This window comes from Acomys minous, assembly GCF_964271855.1.
Source record: "Acomys minous genome assembly, chromosome: 1".
Taxonomy (NCBI): domain Eukaryota; kingdom Metazoa; phylum Chordata; class Mammalia; order Rodentia; family Muridae; genus Acomys; species Acomys minous.
Genome location: NC_140483.1, coordinates 502567 through 525463, shown reverse-complemented (window position 1 = coordinate 525463; position 22897 = coordinate 502567). Strand labels below are relative to the sequence as shown.

The following is a 22897-nucleotide window of genomic DNA, read 5'->3' as shown; positions in this document are numbered from 1 at the left end:
CCAAAGTGTCAGGGGTGTGAAGGCTCTCAACATCAGGGACCATGTTAATTTAATCTGTACCATCCAGGACTCCAAGTGGAATAGCAATCAAATAGAATTTTAAAAGTGTTCACTGAAGAGAACACACTAATGGCTCTGAAATTTCACTAAGAATGCACACTTGTTAAATTCAGTTTTTCAAAAATAAAACTTCAGACAACAGTGTAGAGAGAGATTAGTCCATCAACATGGCTACTGTGGCTGGAAAACAGACACACCTTAGAACACACCTTTGGTCCCTCTGGCTGGAATACAGACACACCTTCCATACACATCTTTAATCCCAAGCAATGAAAGAAAGTTAGTTTGTAGAAGGAAGCACCCAAGTTTGAAATTGATGTCTACTTGAGTGACAAAGTGGTGAATCAGAGAAAGATTTGACAGAATAGGAGACGCCCAACTCTCATGAGGAGAGAGGGAAGGGAAGCTACTTGAGACAGTGGCGCAGAGAGAGAGAGAGAGAGAGAGAGAGAGAGAGAGAGAGAGAGAGAGAGAGAGAGAGAGAGGAAGCTGTTTTACCGGGACAGTTACGGAGACAGGTTGCAGAGAGAGAGAACAAGCTATACACAAGTAAAGACAGAATGAGCCAGAAAATGAGAAGAGCCAGATGAGAACTGATTCCCAAAGTTATTGGTGAGGCCAAACAGAGCAATTCAGTCAGAAATCAAATGAAGCCAATTTGAATCAGTCAGTTTGGAGAGGAGTTTTGAGCCAGACAGCTGAGTTGAAGCAGCCAGCTGGAGTTCATAAAGAGGAGGAAAAGGTGAGCTTATTCAGAAGTCTCAGGAGCTGAAAACGTTCTACGCCTAGATTAGGTTGTACAGAGGCTTCCAGGACTAGGCCTAGCAGATGGATGCAGTAACCTTCCAAGATGACAATTAAATCAGGTGAATAAAAGTTGCTTTAACCAAAAAGTTCACAGTTATCTTCATGTATTCACTGTTATCTAAGTCTGTGAATGATCCCTCAACTAGCAGTTATTTTTCTTCATTACTCTGAGAAGAATATATAAGTGCTAGAAGAAAATCTTAACACTGAGACAATGGCTTAGTCCATAGATTTCTTGTCATACAAGCCTGAGTACCTGAGTTCATATCCTAAATACCTTTTTGTAAAAAGGCTAAGCATGGCATTATACAGCTGTAATCCTAGCACTGGGATGCAGAAAGAGGTGGATTATTCAGATTTTATGGCCAGCCTGGTGAGATGGTATACGCCTTTAATCCCAGGACTCAGAGAGGCAGGCCGATTGCTGTGAGTTTGAGGGCATAAGAAACCCTGTCTCAATAAATAAAACAAACAAACTACAACAACAGCAAACATTTTAAAAGATTTTATGGCCAGCCATTCTACTGATGGTAAACACCAGGTTCAGTGAGAGAACCAATCACTAAAAGCAAATGACTCAAAGACAGCTGCATCACTAAATCCCACTCCAGTGTGGATAACAGCCCATGAAAACGGAAACCTGAGTTCACCGAACTACTTGCAGACAAATTGGAGAGAGTCCTTGCCTGACGGCCCAGTTGGTATGAGCCTCTTCTGTGCATCTCAGTTCTTTCAGACAACTTGGCTGGCCATTGCTTCTTCAAAGGAGCTGGGCTTGTCTTTCAGCAGTCTTTACTGTGATTATGCTCCATCGAAGGGAAGAGCTTAGTGAATTTGGTCAGTTTCAGGGACTTCTTGATGCTGTTATGAGGCATTTGTTTCCTGTCACAATGAGCTTCCTTGCAGGATTTTACCTCCCCTTAGTACACCCTGATGGTTCAGGTAGGAACAAGTATTCAGGGTTGAGAGCAGAGTGGTCCAGATTGGCTTTGGGCAGAGGGTGAGTCCTCTTCAAGAGAGGCCTAGAAGAGAGGTCTTAAAGAAATCCTAAACGGTACATTATACCATTTTAAACAGCCCAAATAATTCCTAATTTAAAATGTAAATATGAGCTTGTTAAGGTAAAGGAAGAGAAAGACTAGCAACAGTAATGGTCTTGTTTTGATTTGGGTAGAAATAGTCAAAGACAATTCTGCTTCTCCCTCCAAAGTCCTCTGTCAGCCCTTTTGGTATAATTAAAGGTTAACTACATTACAAAAACTTAAAGGAATCAGATGTGGTGGATGGCTAGGGTCTTTTTTAGAAGAACATACTCCAAGCTTGCTTCAGTCGACTTTACAAAACTCTTACTCAACAGAATTGATTCACTAGGGGTTTTACTTAAGTGAAAGTCATCACCAACAGAAAATGTTGTTCCTTCCCTATATAGCAACAGATAAATTGTGGTGACACCAATGGCTCACACCCCAAAACAACTACAGTCTGCACTTCAGGTGTTTCACTAATACAGAAATTATTGTGTAAAATTTACAATACACTTATGCCACTTGATGGAGACATAACTGTGACTAATCAAATTCTACTTAGTTGTTTAAAGAAGGAAAACAAAACACTTTGCTCTAAAAATAGCTGCATTTGGGGAAAGATTTAATCTTTAGCAACTCAATATAACTATGCAGGCTTTGATCTGTTAAAGATCTATTTTATTTGGTATTCTCCAATGCCCCTCCCCCTCCTAGTCAGCCCACCTACCTAGGATAGGAGAGAAAGTTTAATAAGGACAGTAGAAGTGACCTTTATAGATTCAGTTCCTTGGGGATGATTCAGGATTCCAGCAGACCTGTTAAACAGCAAACCCAAAAGTTCGGCAAAAGCAACTGTAACTGCAGCAGCCAGAATCTAGACACATTCTCTGGAGTGTTTCTCTCTTAGAGCATCTAGAGGCACAGCCTCTGGTTTGGGGGCTCCTATTTATCTCCTCTCAGAGTCTGTGACAGGATGATTTTCAACTGGCAAAGACCATGCCACCACATGAGGCAGTTCCCTTTCTATCGTCCCTTTCTATCACATACACTTACACAAGTCTGTTTCATATCCTACACTTGGCATCAAAACAAAAACATGTTTACATCCACTACATAACTAATACTTGTTGAAATTTAGTTTTTCACAGACATGAAATATTCTTGTGTATGAAGGTTTCTCGTACTTCCTAAATGCTTTACTTATACCTTAAATCGCCAGTAGCATGGTGGCGCACGCCTTTAAATCCAGCACTTGGGAGGCAGAGGCAGGAATATCTCTGTGAGTTTGAGGCCAGCCAGTTCTACAAAGTGAGTCCAGGGCAGCCAGAGCTGTTACACAGAGAAGCCTTGTCTCAAAAAACCAAAAACCAGAGAGAGAGAGAGAGGGGGGGGGGGGAAGAAAGAGAAAGAAAGACTATAAACTCAAAATAAAAATAATAAAAAAGCATGTCTAGCTAAAAGTTTTAGACAGTGTTTCCCTATATAGCCCAGGTTTTAATTATTAGCAATCTTTCTGACTCAGCCTCCCAAGTGCCAAGATTACATATCTATGGCAGCCTGCCAGTATTTTAAAGGTGTTCAGAATTTAGTTTTCCTTTTATTAAGGAATAGTAAAGAGTGAATATACACAACAATAGAAAACTTTTAAATAGTACTATTTTCCATCTCAGAATCCATGGGTTGATTTTCAGAACAAGTCTAGGTATTGTATATTTATTTTGTCAATTCTGCCTGAAATGCTACTTCCTAGTTCACTGTAGATTAAAGGCTACATGGAAACAATGAGCAAATTTTAAAATTATTTCTACATTTAAGTCTATAGTGCATATGCTTCATATCTATTATGATGTACTGTAGATATATAGATATAATGTATGTATTATGGATATATGAAAATATATCCACAGGATATATAAATGCATTTATATGTCCTAGAGACATCATCCAAGTCAGATTTTTATGTAAAACATTCTGTAAATTTGAACATTATATGATACTCCAAATTATTTTCTAATTATCTCCTCACAGTTAAAATTTATGGTTCCATTATTTGTGTATATCAAACAAATGTTTCTCAACATTGAATGCTAAAAATTTTAGCATTATGGAAACTGACAGCTAACATGTACTTTACTTGCATCTCTCTTAATACTCGCAAAGTTAAAATTCTTACCATGTTTATAATATATGCAATTTCACTTTTTAATAATAGCTTATTTTTTCCTTTTTTTAATTAATTTATTCTTGTTACATCTCAATGGTTATCCCTTCCCTTGTATCCTCCCATTCTTCCCTCCCTCCTATTTTCCCCTTATTCCTTTCCCCTATGACTGTGACTGAGGGGGATTACCTCCCCCTGTATATGCTCATAGGGTATCAAGTCTCTTCTTGGTAACCTGCTGTCCTTCCTCTGAGTGCCACCAGGTCTCCCCCTTCAGGGGACATGGTCAAAGGTGAGGCACCAGAGTATGTGAGAAAGTCATATCTCACTCTCCACTCCACTGTGGAGAATGTCCTGTCCATTGGCTAGATCTAGGTAGGGGTTTAAGGTTTACCGCCTGTATTGTCCTTGGCTGGTGCCTTAGTTTGAGCAGGACCCCTGGGCCCAAATCTGCCTATCATAATGTTCTACTTGTAGGTTTCTAGGACCCTCTGGGTCCTTCTACTTTGCCATTCTCCCATGCTTCTCTCATCTAGAGTCCCAATAGGATGTCCTCCCCTCTGTCTCGGTTTCCTGGTAAGTGAAGGATAATAGCTTATTTTATTTATCACTATTTTTATCAGTTTGTAGAGTTCACTATACATCAGTCATTTAACTGTTGCTCATTATACCAGTTGCAATTATTTTCCTTCTGATTTAAAATTAGAGTGACTTTTATCACATAGTTTATTTTTTAGCTTAGGTTTTTTTTATAAACAGTGTATTTCTAACAGTTCCTGTTGGTTCCCAAGGTCACCGTGTTGGCTAGGTTGTCTTTGAACTTGCAACACTGCTTCTGCCTGTTCCTCCTAAGACAGGTGCGTGTGTCCATGCCAGCCTCGTGTTTTAGTGTAGTCATGTCTATTTATAGCTTGTTTTTGTTCACGTTCATTGGATTATTTTTCTCAATTTTGTGCTAAAGTTAATTCAGCTGTTTTTCTTAATCGTGTTAGTATATATCATATATAATGTATATATACTAGAGAAGAATATGTGTGTTTAAGTTTTAGAATCTTGAGCCACCTGTAGTTTCTTTTTACAGTACTCTATTGGCTTGTATATTACACATTTTACTATTCTTTATAATGAATTCTGTTGACAAGCCCCCTAAAAATTAAAGATATAAAAACAAAGACATTAGAACATTAAGGTAATTCTTTAATGAGAAGTTCTATTTTCTTTTCTTTCTGAGCAATTAGAAGTCAGAAATTATATGATTTTTATTTTTTCAATACTGAACAACACAGCATCTTTGTTTTAATTATTCTTTTACGATGAATAGCTCCATTGTCTGAATTTGAGAGTTTTTCGGCATCGAATAAATTGCTTTTCTTGATAGAATGTGGCATATTGTTTCATTACAAAGAACCTAGGCTTAGATGGAAGATTTCCCCTACCCGCCCTCAATGGGACTTCCACTAACTGAAAGTCCCTTCAACTACTTAACTAGATGACAGCCTGGTCAGAAAGCTCCTTAGAGTCATGTACATGTAGATGATAAAGTTTCAAAATAAATGTGGAAATGTCCATTTTTATTAGCTCTTTTAAGATATTAATCCCAGCATATATTTAAACTTATGTATCTATTTTCTAAAATACATAAGTATATGTGATTACTATTTATAAAAAAATTGGAAATGGTTTCTTCTTTCCCATTGTTCAACATATGTAACAGAGCCACATTTTAAAATTTATTTTCTTGTTTAAGCAGAGATTAAAGAGTGTTTGTTTTTCTTAAACTAACAATTGCTTGCAGAGAGCATGATTGGCCTGAACTGTGGTGCAAACCAAGAGCCACAGGGCAGTTTAATCACAGGGCAGCTTAGCTCCCATGGGTCAGAGAAGATAGCTCTGCCCGTTTATCTCTAACCTGCTGGGGCAGCGCTGCCTGCCTATCTCTAACCTAACAAGGCAGCTCTGCCCGCTTATCTCTAACCTGCTGGGGGCAGCTCTGCCTGTTTACCTCTAACCTGCTGGGGTGGCCATGACAAGTGCATGCTTATGCCTTCAGCCATGGTGCATACGTGTTTATAAAACAGAATCCGTTCACCGTAGAAGAAAGATGCACAGTCCACAAACTTCCCTAATGAGATGCCATATTCTTAACTATTTCTACTGTTTATAAAAGTTCTAACACATGCCTCCATACTATATACAGGCCTAAAATGAACCACAGGGAATATGTGCTTATAAAAGAACCTGCAGATGGCAGCCAAATGCACCAGAAGATGGACCTCTGGGCACATAGTACATGGTTGAATGTGGAAAATCCATCTTAAATGTGGGTGGGACCATTCCCTAGGCAGGGAGTCCTGAATTATTAAAGAATCCAACCTGTGCGCTTTGTCCTCCAAGATTCCTACTGTTCTATGAGCAAATCTTCATGAAACCAAAGTGATGCTGTGCACCTGCCTCCCAAATTATCCTTGATTGGCTAAATAAAGTTGCCTACGTACTGGGTTGGCCAGAAGTGAGGTGGGCAGGCTTGGAGGACAGACGATTACGGGAGGAAGAAGAGAGGAAGAAGAAGGAAGCAGAGCTGCCATGGGATAGAGTGAACAAGAAACATGTGACTGGGGAGGAGCATTCTCCTAGGATCAGTGAATGGAGAGAAGCAGCCCAGATGGAAGGAATGTGCAAGAATTGATGGAGGTTTTGGGAAATATGGGAAGTAGCCCAGATAGCAATAATTAAAGCATGTAGCATGGGATGTGTGGATGGGAGATATAAAGACAGCCTAAGGGGGGAGGGTAGTTTCTGCCCCGTTCCAGTGTATAGGTACAATTAAAAATCTAGCAGGTATCTGTCTTTTATTGATATTATAGTGGGTTAAGTAAGTACCATAATAATCTATAAATTAATAGTAAATACTAATAACCTTTCTCTAAAACAAACCTGGGAATAGGCAAGCCTGGTTTAGTAAATCCTCACTCTATGCATCATTACTATGAATGCAAAGTGACCAGCTGTTTCAACCTCTCATTTCAGTGACTTCCACGGAAATGATGGACTGTAACCTTGGTGGACTGAAACAAATTCTGTGGAAATCAGTGTGGTGGGTTCTTAGAGTTAGGGTTAGTGTCAGGGTCCAAGGTCCAAGGTCCAGAGGTCAGGGGTCAGAGTTCAGGGTTCAGGGTTAAGGATTAGGGTTAAGGTTAAAATTTAAACAAAGAACCAACCAAGGAAAACTCAAGCAAGAAATGTGTCATCTTGTCAGATGTTATCCCAGGCCTATGACTTTATGTACCGAGATTACATGCACAAAGCATCCACAACATCCACAAAACTGACTTAAAGTGAACCCAAAACCGTTAGGTTACTGAACCTCTAGGTGCTGGTCTTTCTCTCAGACAGAGGCCACCTGCTCTAGAGCTTTCTCTGGACATGGAGGCAGCGGAACAGCCGCCATGCTTCTGCAGCACCCACTTTCTCTCTGGTTTCAGCAGGTTTAGCTGCACTGATGGCCAGAGCCGCTCTGGACAATGCCGACCAGCACCTGGATATGGGGCGAGAGGCTGAGAAAGTAAAAAGACGTAGGAAAAGACAGAAAAGATATAGGAAAAAAAGACAAGTGCTCAGAGGACTCACAGTAAACACTGTAGCCCCGAGTTTATTTCTCTTAGAGCTTTTCTACATTATGCATACGTGTGAACCAGAGGATTCTTGGAACAGAAAGAAAAGCTCCCCATTACTGTAGTGTCTACGCTTAGACTCAGGCACCACGCAGCAGGTGGCATCGCTGTCCACATCTCTACAAATATTTATGAAAGAACAGAGAAACCATGTTTTCTCTCTGAGTGCACTGAGATCTACAAGTCTTACCTGCCCAGAGATTCCTTCCAGCCCCAGAGGTACACAAGAAAGGATCCGTTCCAATGATCGGTGGCCTGACCCATGCATTCCAAGACAAGAGAATGTGGATTTGCTCCCAGGGTATAAACAGGACTTTAACTACCTCCCTGTCAAGTTGGCCTTGTCAAACCTCAGGACAGTAAATTTCTGGATGGTGACAAGAACAGTATCTGTCTAGTTACAGAGTCTTCGCGGACCCTCATCCCAGGGACTCCATGCCCAGCTGGGGTGGTTTGTGGCAATTGTCACTTTTTTTTCTGCAACACAAATCCATTTATATTCTGCATGACACTCCAAGTGAGGACGTATTTTTAACCCTTGAACCTCATCACCCAAATATAGCCATATCATATAAGATAATCAATTTTAATTCTAACTTAATATCTGCATCTTCTTGACTCCTTAAAGCTAGAGAAGCATTTTTTGATAAAGCATTAACGTAAGTAGCTGTCTGGACTGACTGTGACGAAGCCAAAGCAGCAGTAGTAGCCATAGCAATTAATATAATGATGCTAGAACTCCCACAATATTTAAATCGATTGCTCTATTTTGTCTGCTTAACGCTCTATTAATTTCTTCAAGCAATTGTGAACCTCTATCAGAGTACCAAGGTCCAGAAACATTCACAGGAACCATAAACAAAAGTAGTAAACAACAGCCATCCAAAGTACAATTATTCCAACTAATATTAAAATTATTACCTTGGATGTCAATACTCAATTACCAATAATAAAAACATACGGGGCAGGGAACACGCATGCCAATACTACATTTTTTACTCCTGAACCACTGCCACACTTATCTATAGCGAATGTGACACACTCCAACACAGCTGCCAACTTGTTATAGACCATGACGTGGAACTCAAAGTTCCGACCCAGGCCAGGTCACTTTGCAGTCCAAGGACCCCCACACCCTGTCTTACACTGTGCACAGGGTGTTCCTCCCTGTAGGCCCAGACTTCCATGACATGGAACTCAAAGTCCCCACCCAGGTCAGGGCGCTTGGGAGGCCAGGGCCCCTCACCCTGTTAGACACTGTGCACAGGATGTCCCCCTGGAGGCTCAGACTTCCATGACATGGAGCTCAAAGTTCCCACCCAGGTCAGGGCGCTCGGGAGGCCGGGGACCCCTCACTGTGTCAGACACCACAACCAGGGTCTCCCCCTGTAGGGACCCAGGGCTCCACAGGGCGGAACTCAGAGCCCAGACGCAGGCCGGGGATTCCTCACCCTGTGGGCCTGGGGACCCAGAGTCCACGGCCGGGCAGAAGTCCCAGCATCTTACGGGCCTTTCCTGCCATGCTGAGGGAAGTCGGTACAGTCAGAACCTGGATGCTGCCAGGGGGATGGATCCGCTCTCTGTGGCAGGTAGGCAGACTGAAGCCAAACCCTTAGAGCTATGAGAGGGTTAGGGTTAGGCTCCCTCTGAGTCAGATCTAGAAAGCATGGGCTCAGCAGTGGTTGTTTGAGAAGCTGCATGGGAGGTGTGTGGTGCGGGTATGGCTCTTCCGAGAAAGAGAAACTGCCCAGAGTGTCAGGGCAAGCAGGGTTAGAACTTTGGCTGGCTAATAACCAAGAACGGGACATAGAGGGAAAACAGAGAAGCTAAGTTTTCCCAGAACTTAGAAAAGCAGCAAGCATTAGTGATGAGGTTTCAAGTCGCTGCAGGGAGAAGAGATACTTGTCTACTATGCTGGTGCTGTCTCACTGAGAGACAAACCCCCAGGCTCAAATGTCTTGCCAGAGTTTTCCTTTGTTTCTGACCTTCTCACCGCGTGCTTTGAAACATTTGGAGAACTTTCTATAGGTGTGGACACATCTAGTTAAGATTGATTGGAGGAAGAATCGAGGCCTCTCCCTTGGGCTAGGAAGGCTCTGTATCGAGGCAAGACTAAGAGCCGGAGATCTATATTCTGCCCTCTTGGCTGCCAGTCCTGGTAGAGAGTAGTTGCTTCCGAAAAAGCTCCACGCTGGGCAGTGGTGGCAATCCTCCCCTTCTCTGCCCCCGCCTCCCCGCAAGGTTTCTTTCTGTAGCTTTCGATGTCCTGGATTCTCTGTAAACCAGACTGGCCTCGAACTCACAAAGATCACAGAGATCCACTGGAGGCAGAGGCAGATGGAGCTCTGTGAGTTCGAGGCCAGCCTGATTATGGAGCAAGTTCCAGAGGACCCTGTCTCAAACAAACAAACAAACAAACAAACAAACGCCAAAAACAGCTTCATAATACTTGAGTGGGCGCAGTGGAGCATGCCTGCAATCCCAGCACTGAAGGGAGGGAGGCAGAGGCAGGTGGATCTCTTAGTTCGTGAATCAAGGACAGGCAAGAGTACACAGAGAAACCTTGTCTCAAAAGAAAAAAAGAAAAGAAAAACCCAAACAAACAAAAGAAAGAAAAACAAACAAAAAGCTTCATAATACCACAAGAATGAAATGGGTCAAGGGGTGTAAATTATTTTAAACAGTACCTGGAACATCACAAGTCATATGTAAGTACATTAAATTAACTACATTAATTGCAAAAGCTTCAAGGATGAAATGGGTTAAAGGTTTAAAATACTGTAAACAGTACCTGGGACATTACAAGACATAAGTATATCACACCAACTACAACGTTAATTACCCCCAGAAGCCCTGGTGTGTCCTTTGTTTAGAGAGGGGACTCAGGTAACTTGGTAAAGCAGTGTAGTTCCAGATTAGGCCAGTAGATGGCACCAAAATCCCAGTGTTCAAATTGTTCTGTTAGTGAGCAGGATTGCTAAAACTGCATTTTAGGTTGCTTCCCAAGGCTTTGTTCTGGCATCAAGAAAAGGATACTGGAACATTTTATTGTGGTGTGAGACCAGCAGCATACATTTGGGAATGGACTGATTAGAAGTCTTGGTGTAGATTTTAGGCAAACATCCAAACACTGTTTTCCGTTGAGTTTCTGAACTAAGTTTCCATTTTCCCTCAACCCTTGCTGATTTTTTGGGGGGAATAAAACAGGAAGAGAACGTACAAGAGACATAAAGAATTACAAGGAAACTCAAAGGAGATGCAGCAAAAATATGATGGGAGATAGGAATAAAAAAAAATTGTGACAAAGGGCAACAGAGATGGCCCAGCATTAAGAGCATCTGTGCTCTTTCAAAGGACCAGAGTTCAAATTAATCACCCATGTTGGGTAGCTCCTGCTTCCTCAGACAGCTGCCTATACACACACAGATATAACCTTAGATTAAATTTTTTAAAAAAAATAGCAACATTGACGCATGCCTTTAATCCCAGGCGGATTGATGTGAGTTCGAGGTCAGCCTGGTCTACAAACCGGGTGTAGGACAGCCAAGGCTACACAGAGAAACCTTGTTTCGAAGAAAATAAAATAAAATAAAATAAATTTAAAAAGCCAAAAAACTAAAAGTAGCGACATGTTGGCAAGGGAAGGGAATTAGAAACCAAATCAGTGAGACGAGGACAGAGGGGAATTGATACAATGAAAATACGGGTGGAAAAGCTGGCCTGGTGGCACTCGCCTTTAATCCCAGCACTTGGGAGGCAGAGAGGAGGATCTCTGTAAGTTCAAGACAAAGCAAGTCAAGGACAGCCAAGATTACACAGAGAAACCCTGTCTCGAAAAACAAAACAAAGAAAAATCAAAAAAAGGAAAAATATGCATGGATTACATTTGACTCATGTGGTAATGTTTCACATGGTTAAACTCCTTTACTGAATTTCTCGTGTTTTTTTTTTTTCTCTCTTAAATTCTGTCATCCACTACAGTGGCAGGGTAGGGAGGAAACCGTAAACCTTTTAATGAAGGCTGCAGAATCTTTCTTCAGCATACTGACAGAGCCTGTGTCAGCTGGGCTCCACTTCCTTCCCCAGCAGCCTCCTCAGTGCCCTCTTTACCTCCTTGTTCCTCAGGGTGTATATGAGAGGGTTGAGCGTGGGAGTGCCCACTGCATAGAAGAGACCAAAGAACTTGCCCCTCTCCTGGGCATAGGGATTTTTGGGCTGCAGATAGACAGCAATGACTGAGCTGTAGAAGAGGGTGACCACAATGAGGTGGGACGAGCAGGTCCCCAAAGCCTTTTTCCACGCTTCAGCGGAGTTAATCCTCAGCACTGCCCTGGCGATGGCACCGTAAGAAACAAGGATGAGGCTCAGAGGCACAACTAAGATGAAGACACTGGCAACAGCCATTTGGATCTCATTGTAGGTGGTGTCCCCACAGGATAGCCGAATCAAAGCTGGGACCTCACACACGAAATCGTCAACCTGATGGTGCGGACAGAAGGGCAGGCGAAGAGTGGATGGTGTCTGAACCACTGATTCCACCAGGCCAATGACCCAGGCCATAGCGGCCAGCTGCCGGCACAGGCGAGGGTGGATGATGGTGGCATAGTGCAGCGGCTGGCAGACAGCCACATAGCGGTCAAAGGCCATCACTGCCAGGAGGATGCACTCTGTGGTACCCAGAAATAAGAAGATGAAGAGCTGTACAGAGCATCCCAGGAAGCTGATGGTCTTTGTGGGTCCCCAGAGGTTGAGCAGCATCTGGGGGACACAGGTTGTGGTGAAGCAGAGGTCCAAGAAGGAGAGGTTAGAGAGGAAGAAGTACATTGGAGAGTGGAGCCTGGGGTCCAGTGTGGACAGCAGGAGGATGAGTGTGTTTCCTAGGAGGGTGAGGAGGTAGGAACACAGGACAACCACGAAGAGGATCTTTTCCAGATGTGGGTGCTCAGAGAAGCCCAGCAGGAGGAAGCCCACTGGGGAGCTCTGGTTGACCATGGCCTTTTGTGTCTAGCTGGAGGGATGAGACTGTCAGAGTAGAGCGATACAATGGGCCTGATGAAAACTCACCCTGAGCACTTCTCAGGACACACAAGGTTGGCTGATGTTTCTCTGGCTTCCTTCTCCAGGCCCACACCTAACAGCTTCTCCTCCTCCATTGTTCCTCCAGGTCAGATAGTGCCTGATAGCTGAGAGGAAACCAGGAATGTGGTGTGGGACAGGTGGACACTCATAGTGGCTTCCTGGGCAAACAAGGCTGGTGTCAACTGCCTAAGCATCCTTGGCTTTCTTTTTATACCGTTTTTAGTGTTACTGTAGCGGCACCCACTTCATTCATGCATCAACCACTGTTCTTATTAACTTTCTGTATCTAACTTGGCAACCCCCTCCCTCCTTTTCTCTGCCTTATTTCTCAAAATCTTTATATACTTCAGCCGCTTGAATGACTTTGCCCCCTTTTCTCTCTTTTGAGCTGTTCCGTTTGCCACTGCTTCTCCCAGTTTGTGTCTTCATGACTTGTTTTTAGTTTTTGAGACAGAGTTTTTCTGTGGAGCTGTGGTTGCTCTCAACTTGATTTATAGACCAGGGTGGCCTCGACCTCAGAGATCTGCCTGCCTCTGCCTCCTGAGTGCTGAGATTAAAGGGGTGTGCCACTGCAGCCTAGCTGTTGTCCTAACACTGGTCTATATAAGCTTTGGAGTGTCAGCATTGTGCTGTGAGTGAGGGCAGGGGTTGGTCATCTGAAGGTGTCAATGAAGGTCTGGAAATCATTCCTTTTTCTATTAGCGTTTTATTCCTGCGGAACATTTCCCTTGGTCCAGTTGTGGTAGACTGCTGTCTGCTCAGATGGTTTCCACAGTATCCTCACTGTGATCTTTTCTATCAGCTGTATCAGTGACAGAACTGCCTCAGGGTAAATAACATGTTTCAGGTCACCTACTCAACAGACATCAAGACCAAGATTCTAGAGAACATTTCCCAAGCCTGATGTTCTGAGAAATGCAGAAAGGGAAACCATGGTTGACCTTGCTTTGCTCGTGTTCATAGCTTGAAGGAATCAAACCACACAACTCCCTGGCTCATTATGGGTGATAAAAATTCATCTCAGTTAGGTCAGGCATTGTTGCACATGCCTTTGGTGCTAGCACAAGAGGCAGAGGAAGGGGGATGGTGAGTTTGAGGCCAGCGTGGGTCACAGAGTGATAGTTTATTTCAAAAGAGCTGGCCCAGCAGTTAAAGGAGCTCGATGCTCTTGCTAAGGGCCAGAGTTCAGTTCCCAACACCCAACACCCATGTCACACAACTCCAGGGAATCCAATGCCCATTTTGGGGGCCTATGCAAGCACTGACACACACACACACACACACACACACACACACACACACACAGAGAGAGAGAGAGAGAGAGAGAGAGAGAGAGAGACAGACAGACAGACAGACAGACACAGACACACAGACACACACACACACACACACACACACACACACACACACACACACACTGAAATCTCTCTTTTAAGCAACCTCCGATAACAGTGCAAAGGCAAACAGGTCAAATCCCTGGTTTCATTTGCCCCACCTCCATCCCCAGCCCAAGGCTTGGTGTTGAGCACCCATCTGACATTTCACAGATGAAAAACATTTTACTTACCTTCAACCAGAGAATATCCTCTTTGGCCAGGAACAGCCTATCACTCAACTCAGTAGGTGCCTAGTCCCCAGGTGAACATCAAGAAGAAAACCAAACATAAGACTGCACATCTCTGAGTAGGTGGCTAAATCTCTAGCATCAATAAGAGTTGCTAATGTTTATCACTAGGCACCTAAGTACATGTATATGCAGAGAGTTAAGAGGTAGCTCACAGCAACTCTTAATAATTAAACCCTCAGGTTTTGGAACCACTATTAGCTAGAATCTTCCCTGTCAGGAATGTTTACACTGTGCAAATGGAGCAAATGCTACAAACTCAGGCTCTGCCTCCCTCTAGCCAGGATGTTAGCCTTTGTCCACACACTCATGAGTAACCCTCACAACTCTACATACCTACTACACCTTCTCAGTATGACAGGTTGAAGCAAAAAAGTTTAAATTAAGAAGCTACGGGGATGTATTTGTAAGCAGCCAGAGTTGTGTAAACAGCCACAACCCACTGTCTTTTCCTATCGAACAGATGAAGTCCAGGGAGGGCAAAGACATCTCTACCATCAAGTTTTTTTTTTTAAACAAATAACGTTCCCCTCAGTGTATGGAGAAGTTAGCACCTGCTAGTGGTCCTGGTGGTGGAAAGCCTGACATGGCATTTGGTGAGAGATCCCAGAACTCCTGTCGTATGGAGAAATGGCTCATTAATTCAGCCAAGACCCAAGGGCTCCACAGCCCACAGACAATTAATTAGCTAGTAATTATGATAGAGGGGGCATGGGACTCTGGAGGAAACCTGCCAGCCATAGTCCCCACTGTCATAGGTTAATAGTTCACCTACTGTCTCTCTCTCAGAAGGGTAGCATTTGGAATAACTAGTGTCAACCTCAGTTCCCTTCCATCCAGATATTGCTCTTAATTCTTTCATTTATCCATTTAGGACTATACAGTCAGCATCTCTCAAATTCTTCCCTTTCTGCTCACTTTCTCTGAAATAGTCCACCCTGTAATAGCACAGGATGATCAAATTCTGGGCTTGTAGAAGACTTAGGCTATTTGTCCCCCCCTCATCTAATGTAAACAAAGCACCACAGTGGGAGCACAGGTTCCACTAACCCAGTTTAATGAAAGTGGACGTATCAGGGCCATGGTTATGCCTGGGCCTTATTATTATTATTTTTGAACTCCGAATGTATAACTCAAATGTGTGATTCCACCAACTACCAAAGTACCCATGTTCCTGTTACGATGTTTCAGAGTCTCACAGTGGTTCCTTGGTGTGTGTAGCCTGACTTTCACCTGCTTTATTGGGTTCTTTTTTCCTACCTCCCTACACTACCCTATCCCTTCCAAGTCCCCAACACGAGGTAGGAGAGAAGGAAGGATAGACAGGAAAGAGGCCATAGACACTGTTAGGGTACTTCCTGCTGATTGGGGCATCGACTTCCATGGGGCAAGTTTGATCTTTTTCATCAAGATCTCTCCAACCAGCCAGCATCAGCAGGAACAGCAGCTACCATTTATATATACCCTCTGAAGATTCCCCAGAATTCCAAACATAAGCTATCTTCAGCTAGCAAAGTCATGCCCCTGCCAGAGCACAAGACAAATCATAGTTAGCTGATGTGGACAATCTGAAGCAGCCCCATATCCCATACCTGGTACTATTAAAAAACAAAAAACAAACAACAAACAAAGTCATAGTCACATAATATTTCTGTGGGTTTTTGTTTTTGTTTTTTGAGGCAGAGTTTCTCTGTGTACCCCTGGCTGTCCTGGACTTGCTTCATAGACCAGGCTGGCCTTGAACTCACAGAGATTCACCTGCCTCAGCCTTCCAAGTGCTGGGATTAAAGGCATGTGCCATTATGCTCTCTGTTTTTAAAGAAAGCAAGATTCTCACTACAGGTTTGGTGAGTGACGGTTATAGCAGTGGTAAAAACCCAAACCTATGGCCTGGAGAGATGACTCATGGCTCATGGCTGCTCTTCCAAAGGCCCTGAGTTCAATTCCCAACAACCACATGGTGGCGCACAACCATCTTGTAATGTGATCTGGTGCTCTCTTCTGGCCTGCAGCTGTACACGAAGGGAGAGCACTGTATACATAATAAATAAGTCTTGAAACGAAAACAACAACAAGAACAACAAAAAATCCAAACCTACACTCCACACAGAACAATGTTATAATCTGAAAGATTATCACTGCGTAAAATTCTGAGCAAAATACAAAGAATGGTTGACCCATTGCTTTAGCCATGTAACTAACTATTCAAATCATCCCCAGACCCAGATGTGTCTAAGAGATGATGGGATAGAATAACTCCAGCTGTGGTGGTGATGCCTGGTTTCCATGGTGTGGGTCCGCATTACTTTCCACAGTGCAGTCTTGTGTTCTGAACGGGCTCATTTCAAATGCTGTCATGAAGAAGGGCCAGACTCCAGCTTAGATTTACAGAGTGGATGTAAATTCACCCAGCAATTTTGCTTCACATTTGTGTCAGAACTCTTTCATAACTGTGCTCCAGTGGGACGCAGACAGTATCTTTTTTTTTTCTTTCAGTCAGACAAGCCTGAGGTAGAATATGTATTGATTTTTGTGCTTTTAACCCTGCCGTCTTCTCTCAATCTGTCCTTCTGTATGTCCTCCTCCCTCCATACTACCCTTCTTCCTCCCCTGATTTATGCAGACAAAGCCTTATGTTTCAGAAGATATAAGTAGCCACAGGACATAAATAAAAGTACAACAACTGGGAAATAAGGAGTTTAGATATTTATTATCTTTGTTTTAGTACAATTTGTTTCAATATGAGTTTGTATAGCTTAACATGTTAATGCCATGTGGACTAATTTATTATGATAATTCTATTTTAAATAATTGAAAAGGAGTGTGGTGTGTGTGTGTGTGTGTGTGTGTGTGTGTGTGTGTGTGTGTGTTCAGGATCTCCTGGGGCTGGAGTTATGGGTGGTTGTGAGCTGCCTGATGTGTGTCTTGGAAACGGAACCTGAGACCTCTGGGATGGCAACAAGTACTTTTAACTGCTCAGTCATTTCCCCAGAGTCTTAAAACAATTCTTTGCTTCCACTAGGACAGAGGGATGGCTGTGGTGATCTCTGGTAAAATGGCATGAGGAGTAAGCACAGATGAGGACTGAAAAGGTTTTAGTCATGTAAACATGACACGATTTATATGAGGAAGAGAAATGGAAAACTTGTGAACTTGACTATGACCACTTTCTCAGGAATATTTTGAATATATATATGTATTTTAAAGATTTGTTTATTTATTTTATGTATATGAGTGCTCTGCCTGCATGTACAGCTGCAGGCCAGAAGAGGGCACCAGATCATGTTATAAAGGGTTGTGAGCCACCATGTGGTTGGTGAGAATTGAACTCAGGTCCTCTGGAAGAGCAGACAGGGCTCTTAACTGCTGAGCCATCTCTCCAATCCTATTTTGAATATATTTTTCAGAATATGAAAAAGGTAACATTTGCTAATGTAAATATTGCCTGAAATAGTTAAAGGTATAGAAATATGTTTAGAAGAATTGATGAGGATTCACATGAAATATTTAAAAATATAAGGAGTTGGAGAGGAGAAATGTCTCTGTAGTTAGTACTGGTTTTTTTCTCTTGTAGAGCACCTAGAATCAGTTTCTAGCACACACACCACAGCTGACAAACTGCCTAAACTCCAGTTTCAGGGCATCCAATGCTTTTTTTTTTTCTGGCCTCTGAGGACTTCTACCCACACCTGCTACACATATATGCACTCACATACTTACACATATACATAAAATATATTTTAAAATGTTAAAAATACAAACCCACATAAAATATCATTTTCTAGAGGTTCTCTACACAAATGCAGGTACGTGCACATGCGTGCGCGCACGCACACACACACACACACACACACACACATATGAACACACCTATATGACAAGAACCTATCACATGAAACCAGTAGCAAAATTCAAAAATTTTCAGAAACTCATTTTCAATGGTCCAATAATCAAAATAGTTTAATTAGCCCCTCTAATGTTAGAAAGATGTTGCAGTTCATCCATTGATACAACATGGTTTAAGATACATGTAGCAAAAACTCATTACCTAAATTTGATTCTAAATTTACTTATGCTACCTAAAATACAAACTATGGCTTAAAAATAGGCTTAAAACATTTTTCTTCAACTTCTATTTTTAAGAGTGAAATTAGAAATAACACTCCAAGACTTGTTTTAGTAAGGCTCTTTGAAAAGCAGCCTATTTTTTAGCTTTCAGAATGTATCCTTCAGGGTATGTAATTTCTGCAAATTTTATACAAATTGCTTTGTATCAGGGTCTTCACTTGTTTGTAAAATTTGCCACATGGAGTATTTTTCACTGGAGTTTGAAAATATTTGCCACTACTGACAATTGTCTAATTTAATCTTTAAGAACGTTCGAGTTGAACATCTGTCTTATAGAATTCCAGAAAATTTAACCTAAATCAGCTTTAAGGAGATTGTCTTAATTAAGAAGGGTCAGCCGGGAGGGTAAGCATCCTGGGAGCATTAGTTTAACAGTTAGTCGGGGAGTAGGAAACAGAGCCCCAGAAAGACCCAGGGCTGCTTACAGATTTGAAGTTATTAGGGGTCTGGAGTCTGGGCCATGGCATGAAGTCCCTTCAAAGTAAGGACATCTGCACCATTGGCAGTAAACCACTCATGCCTTTGACCACAGGAGAAGCAAATTTCAGGGATGAGCTTTTCCCCCTCTCCCACAGAACCACTTACTGGTGACCAGCTAGACCACAGGGCAGGAAAGAGCTGTTGTATCGGTGTGCTGCGGCTTTGCACCTCAGACCCACAAGACTCTAGAGTACGGAAGTATCAATGGTGGGAAGGAATTCTTAGCCTCTAGAGTCATACTACAGTTGTAAGAAAAAGATCCACTAGGAATGTTCCAGCCTGCTACGCATTTGGAGGCTATGTCTCTGTCAGAGATGAAGCTCCTAACTGGGATATCTAATGTTTTTGCTGCTAGAAATGCTGCCATTGACAGGGTTCTGTGAAGCCAATGAGTGATTAACCCAGACGGTTACAACAAGCCACCCTATAGCACAGGAGCTCTACATCAAAACTGAAGACGAAGGAAGATGCACAAGTAGGTAACTCAGATCCCACGGTTGCCTTAGCATCTCTCTCGTTGTAACAGTCATTCATGTTCTCATTACCATTTCCCCCTGCCTCCCAGTTTTGTTCAAAAAGTCTCAATGTGGCTGCCAAGACGGCCTTGAACTTACAGCCATCTCTCTACCATAAATACTTCCCTGTTAGGTATGTTTGGAGTCCTCATTTTTCCCCAGCAGCCTCCTCAATGCCCTCTTTACCTCCTTGTTCCTCAGGGTGTATATGAGAGGGTTGAGCGTGGGAGTGCCCACTGCATAGAAGAGACCAAAGAACTTGCCCCTCTCCTGGGCATAGGGATTTTTGGGCTGCAGATAGACAGCAATGACTGAGCTGTAGAAGAGGGTGACCACAATGAGGTGGGACGAGCAGGTCCCCAAAGCCTTTTTCCATGCTTCAGCGGAGTTAATCCTCAGCACTGCCCTGGCGATGGCACCATAAGAGACAAGGATGAGGCTCAGAGGCACAACCACAAGGATGACACTGGACACAGCCAACTGGATCTCATTAAAAGTGGTGTCCCCGCAGGAGAGTCGAATGAGAGATGGGACTTCACACAAAAAGTCGTCTATCTGCCTATGGGGACAGAAGGGCAGGCGGAGGGTAGGAGGGGTCTGGACTATGGACTGAACCAGCCCCATCACCCAGGCCACCGCGGCCAGCTGCCGACACAGGCGAGGGTGGATGATGGTGGCATAGTGCAGGGGCTGGCAGACAGCCACATAGCGGTCAAAAGCCATCACTGTCAGGAGGATGCACTCCGTGGTTCCCAAGGACAGGAAGATGAAGAGCTGTATGGAGCATCCCAGGAAGCTGATGGTCTTTGTGGGTCCCCAGAGGTTGAGCAGCATCTGGGGGACACAGGTTGTGGTGAAGCAGAGGTCCAAGAAGGAGAGGTTAGAGAGGAAGAAGTACATTGGAGAGTGGAGCCTGGGGTCCAGTGTGGACAGCAGGAGGATGAGTGTGTTTCCTAGGAGGGTGAGGAGGTAGGAACACAGGACAACCACGAAGAGAATCTTTTCCAGGTGTGGGTGCCCAGAGAAGCCCAGCAGGAAGAAGCCCACTGGGGAGCTCTGGTTGACCATGGCTGTGTCTGCTATGAATCCAAGTGGAGATTCTCTCTTGTCATCCCAATTCAGTGTGTCCTGAACTCCTGCTATCTGGACATTTCTGCTTCTGCTATCTTGTCTGTCAATTATCTAGTGGTCCTGAGGAAATGAGAGAAACAAGTGAATCCTCATCCTGGAGTCTCTAGCTGTTTGGTTAATTGCAAAAGAAGTTGGTTTAAAACATGGGTTCACCCAATAATTTTTATTGTCACAAGAAACATTTGCCAAGCACATGTTTTGATCTGAACTCTGGCCTACTGCTGAAGTTGTTCCTTCTGTGTGGTACGAATGGCAGTGAATTGTGTGGCCGACTGATGATCTGAAATACTAGTGTGGATTTATCTTACTTTCTGACAGCATTTGTGTTCTAATCAGTTTGCAGAAGATTAGATCAGAGATTTAAGTACAGCCTATGGATGAGATATCCCCCCTCACAAGATCTCCAGTGAGATCCGTTAGGGTTCTTGTTTGTAAACAAAGCTTGTAGGGCTGGGCACTGGCTGTTTTCCCAGAGGACCTGAGTTCAATTTCAAGCACCCACACAGGGGGAGGTGGACGGGGCTCACACTGTGTGTAACTGCTGTTCTACGGGATCTTCCAGGAGTGTGCAACTGGTACACAAATATATATATAGGCAAAACACAAAAAATTTAAATAAAACAATCTTTAAATGGCTCATTAAATCAGAGCAAATATTTTCCCTCTAAATGAAAAACTCTTATTTCAACTTTCCATTATATGTATTTGGAAAATTGTAAGAAATAAGTATTAGACCTACAGCGATTGTTATCTGACACTATAATGGCATAATTCCTTATGAACACAGAATCCTAGAGCTGGAGAGATGACTAAGTGGTTAAGAGCACAAACTATTCTATTCTCGGAAAATTTGAATTTGGTTGTCAGCACTGATGTTACCAGCTCACAACTACCTACACTTCCTGTTCCAGGAGATCTGACACCTTTGGCTTCCTCAGTCACCTGTGCATATGTGTGAATATTCAGACACACACAATTAAAAGCAAAAAACATTTTTTTAATTGGAAAAGAAAAAAGAAAGAAAGAAAATGCTATCCTGGATTGGGCTGGCTTAAGGAGGAAGGTCTGTGAGTTTGAGAAAGCCTGAACTACAGAGTGAGGCCCTGCCTTACAATAAAAAAAAAAAAAAAAAAAAAAAAAAAAAAAAAAAAAAAAGACCAAAAACTCCACGCAGAGGGGCTGGAGAGATGGCTCAGAGGTTAAGAGCACTGTCTGTTCTTCCAAAGGTCCTGAGTTCAATTCCCAGCAACCACATGGTAGTTCATAACCATCTATAATGAGATCTGGTGCTCTCTTCTGGTGTGCAAGCTCACATGTAGGCAGAATACTGTATAAATAATAAATAAATATTTTTTTTAAAAAACCCATGCAGTTTGCTAATGAATATCGGAAATAGGTTCATTTAATTATTTTCTTTTCATATAAGGAAAAAAATTGGTAGCTTAAGTACAATTTACTCCTCCCACCCTCCTTACTGCCCTCTTTCTCTCCCTCCCTCCCCTTCTCCCTCCCTCCCCTAATCCCTCCCTCCCTCCCTCTCTCTCTCTTTTTCTCTCTCTCTGTCTCTGTCTCTCTCTCAGAGTATTGCTACATTGGAGAGACTGATATAAAACTGATTATGTTGCCCTGAATTAACTCAGACTTGTGATCCCCCGGCCTCAGCTCTATAATTTTGAAATACGGGATATCCAAAGTAGAGTTTTAGTCTTGCATAATTCTTGGTTGATATTATTCAGATACATTTTCAAATATTTTATTTTTTAAGTAGGTTTATATTCAGAAAAGCTACCAGAGTGGTTCTAAAGGCTCCTATATAACTTTTTAAAAGATTCGCCATTAAAAAAACAGTTTCACTTACACTATATTCTCAGAATATCATTTTTATTCCCAGTCATTTGGGAGCAAGTTGCTGGCATAAAGATCATACAACAGTGTGGTCTCTGAAACAAAGCCTTTACAGGAAGTGAATTCAAAGAACTTATAATTGAGATAGTACTGTTACCCCTGGGCACCCCACAGCCCATGCTGTCCATTGTTCCAATACCTTCGGAGGTGTCTTTGTTGCTGTCTTAAAACATCATGGCCAAAAACAACCTGGGGAGAAAGGGGGCTGATTTCAGCTCACAGCTCTCAGGTCACACATCATCACTGAGGGAAGTGAGGCAGCAGCTGATGCAGAGGCCATGGAGGGGGCTGCTCACTAGCCCTCTTTCCAT

General features: G+C 42.9%; 2 protein-coding genes across 2 annotated transcripts; both read right to left on the bottom strand.

The window, feature by feature from the left end:
- Positions 1-11783: 11783 nt before the first annotated feature.
- Positions 11784-12716, bottom strand: LOC311597154 (olfactory receptor 2H1-like; the record flags this gene model as incomplete). Its single annotated transcript, XM_084781308.1, has 1 exon — positions 11784-12716. The coding sequence occupies one exon, from the start codon at positions 12714-12716 to the stop codon at positions 11784-11786; it is 933 nt and encodes a 310-aa protein (XP_084637434.1).
- Positions 12717-19679: 6963 nt separating this feature from the next.
- LOC311604491 (olfactory receptor 2H1) lies at positions 19680-20618 on the bottom strand (the record flags this gene model as incomplete). Its single annotated transcript, XM_084794460.1, has 1 exon — positions 19680-20618. One exon carries the CDS (start codon positions 20616-20618, stop codon positions 19680-19682), a length of 939 nt encoding a protein of 312 aa, XP_084650586.1.
- Positions 20619-22897: the final 2279 nt, after the last annotated feature.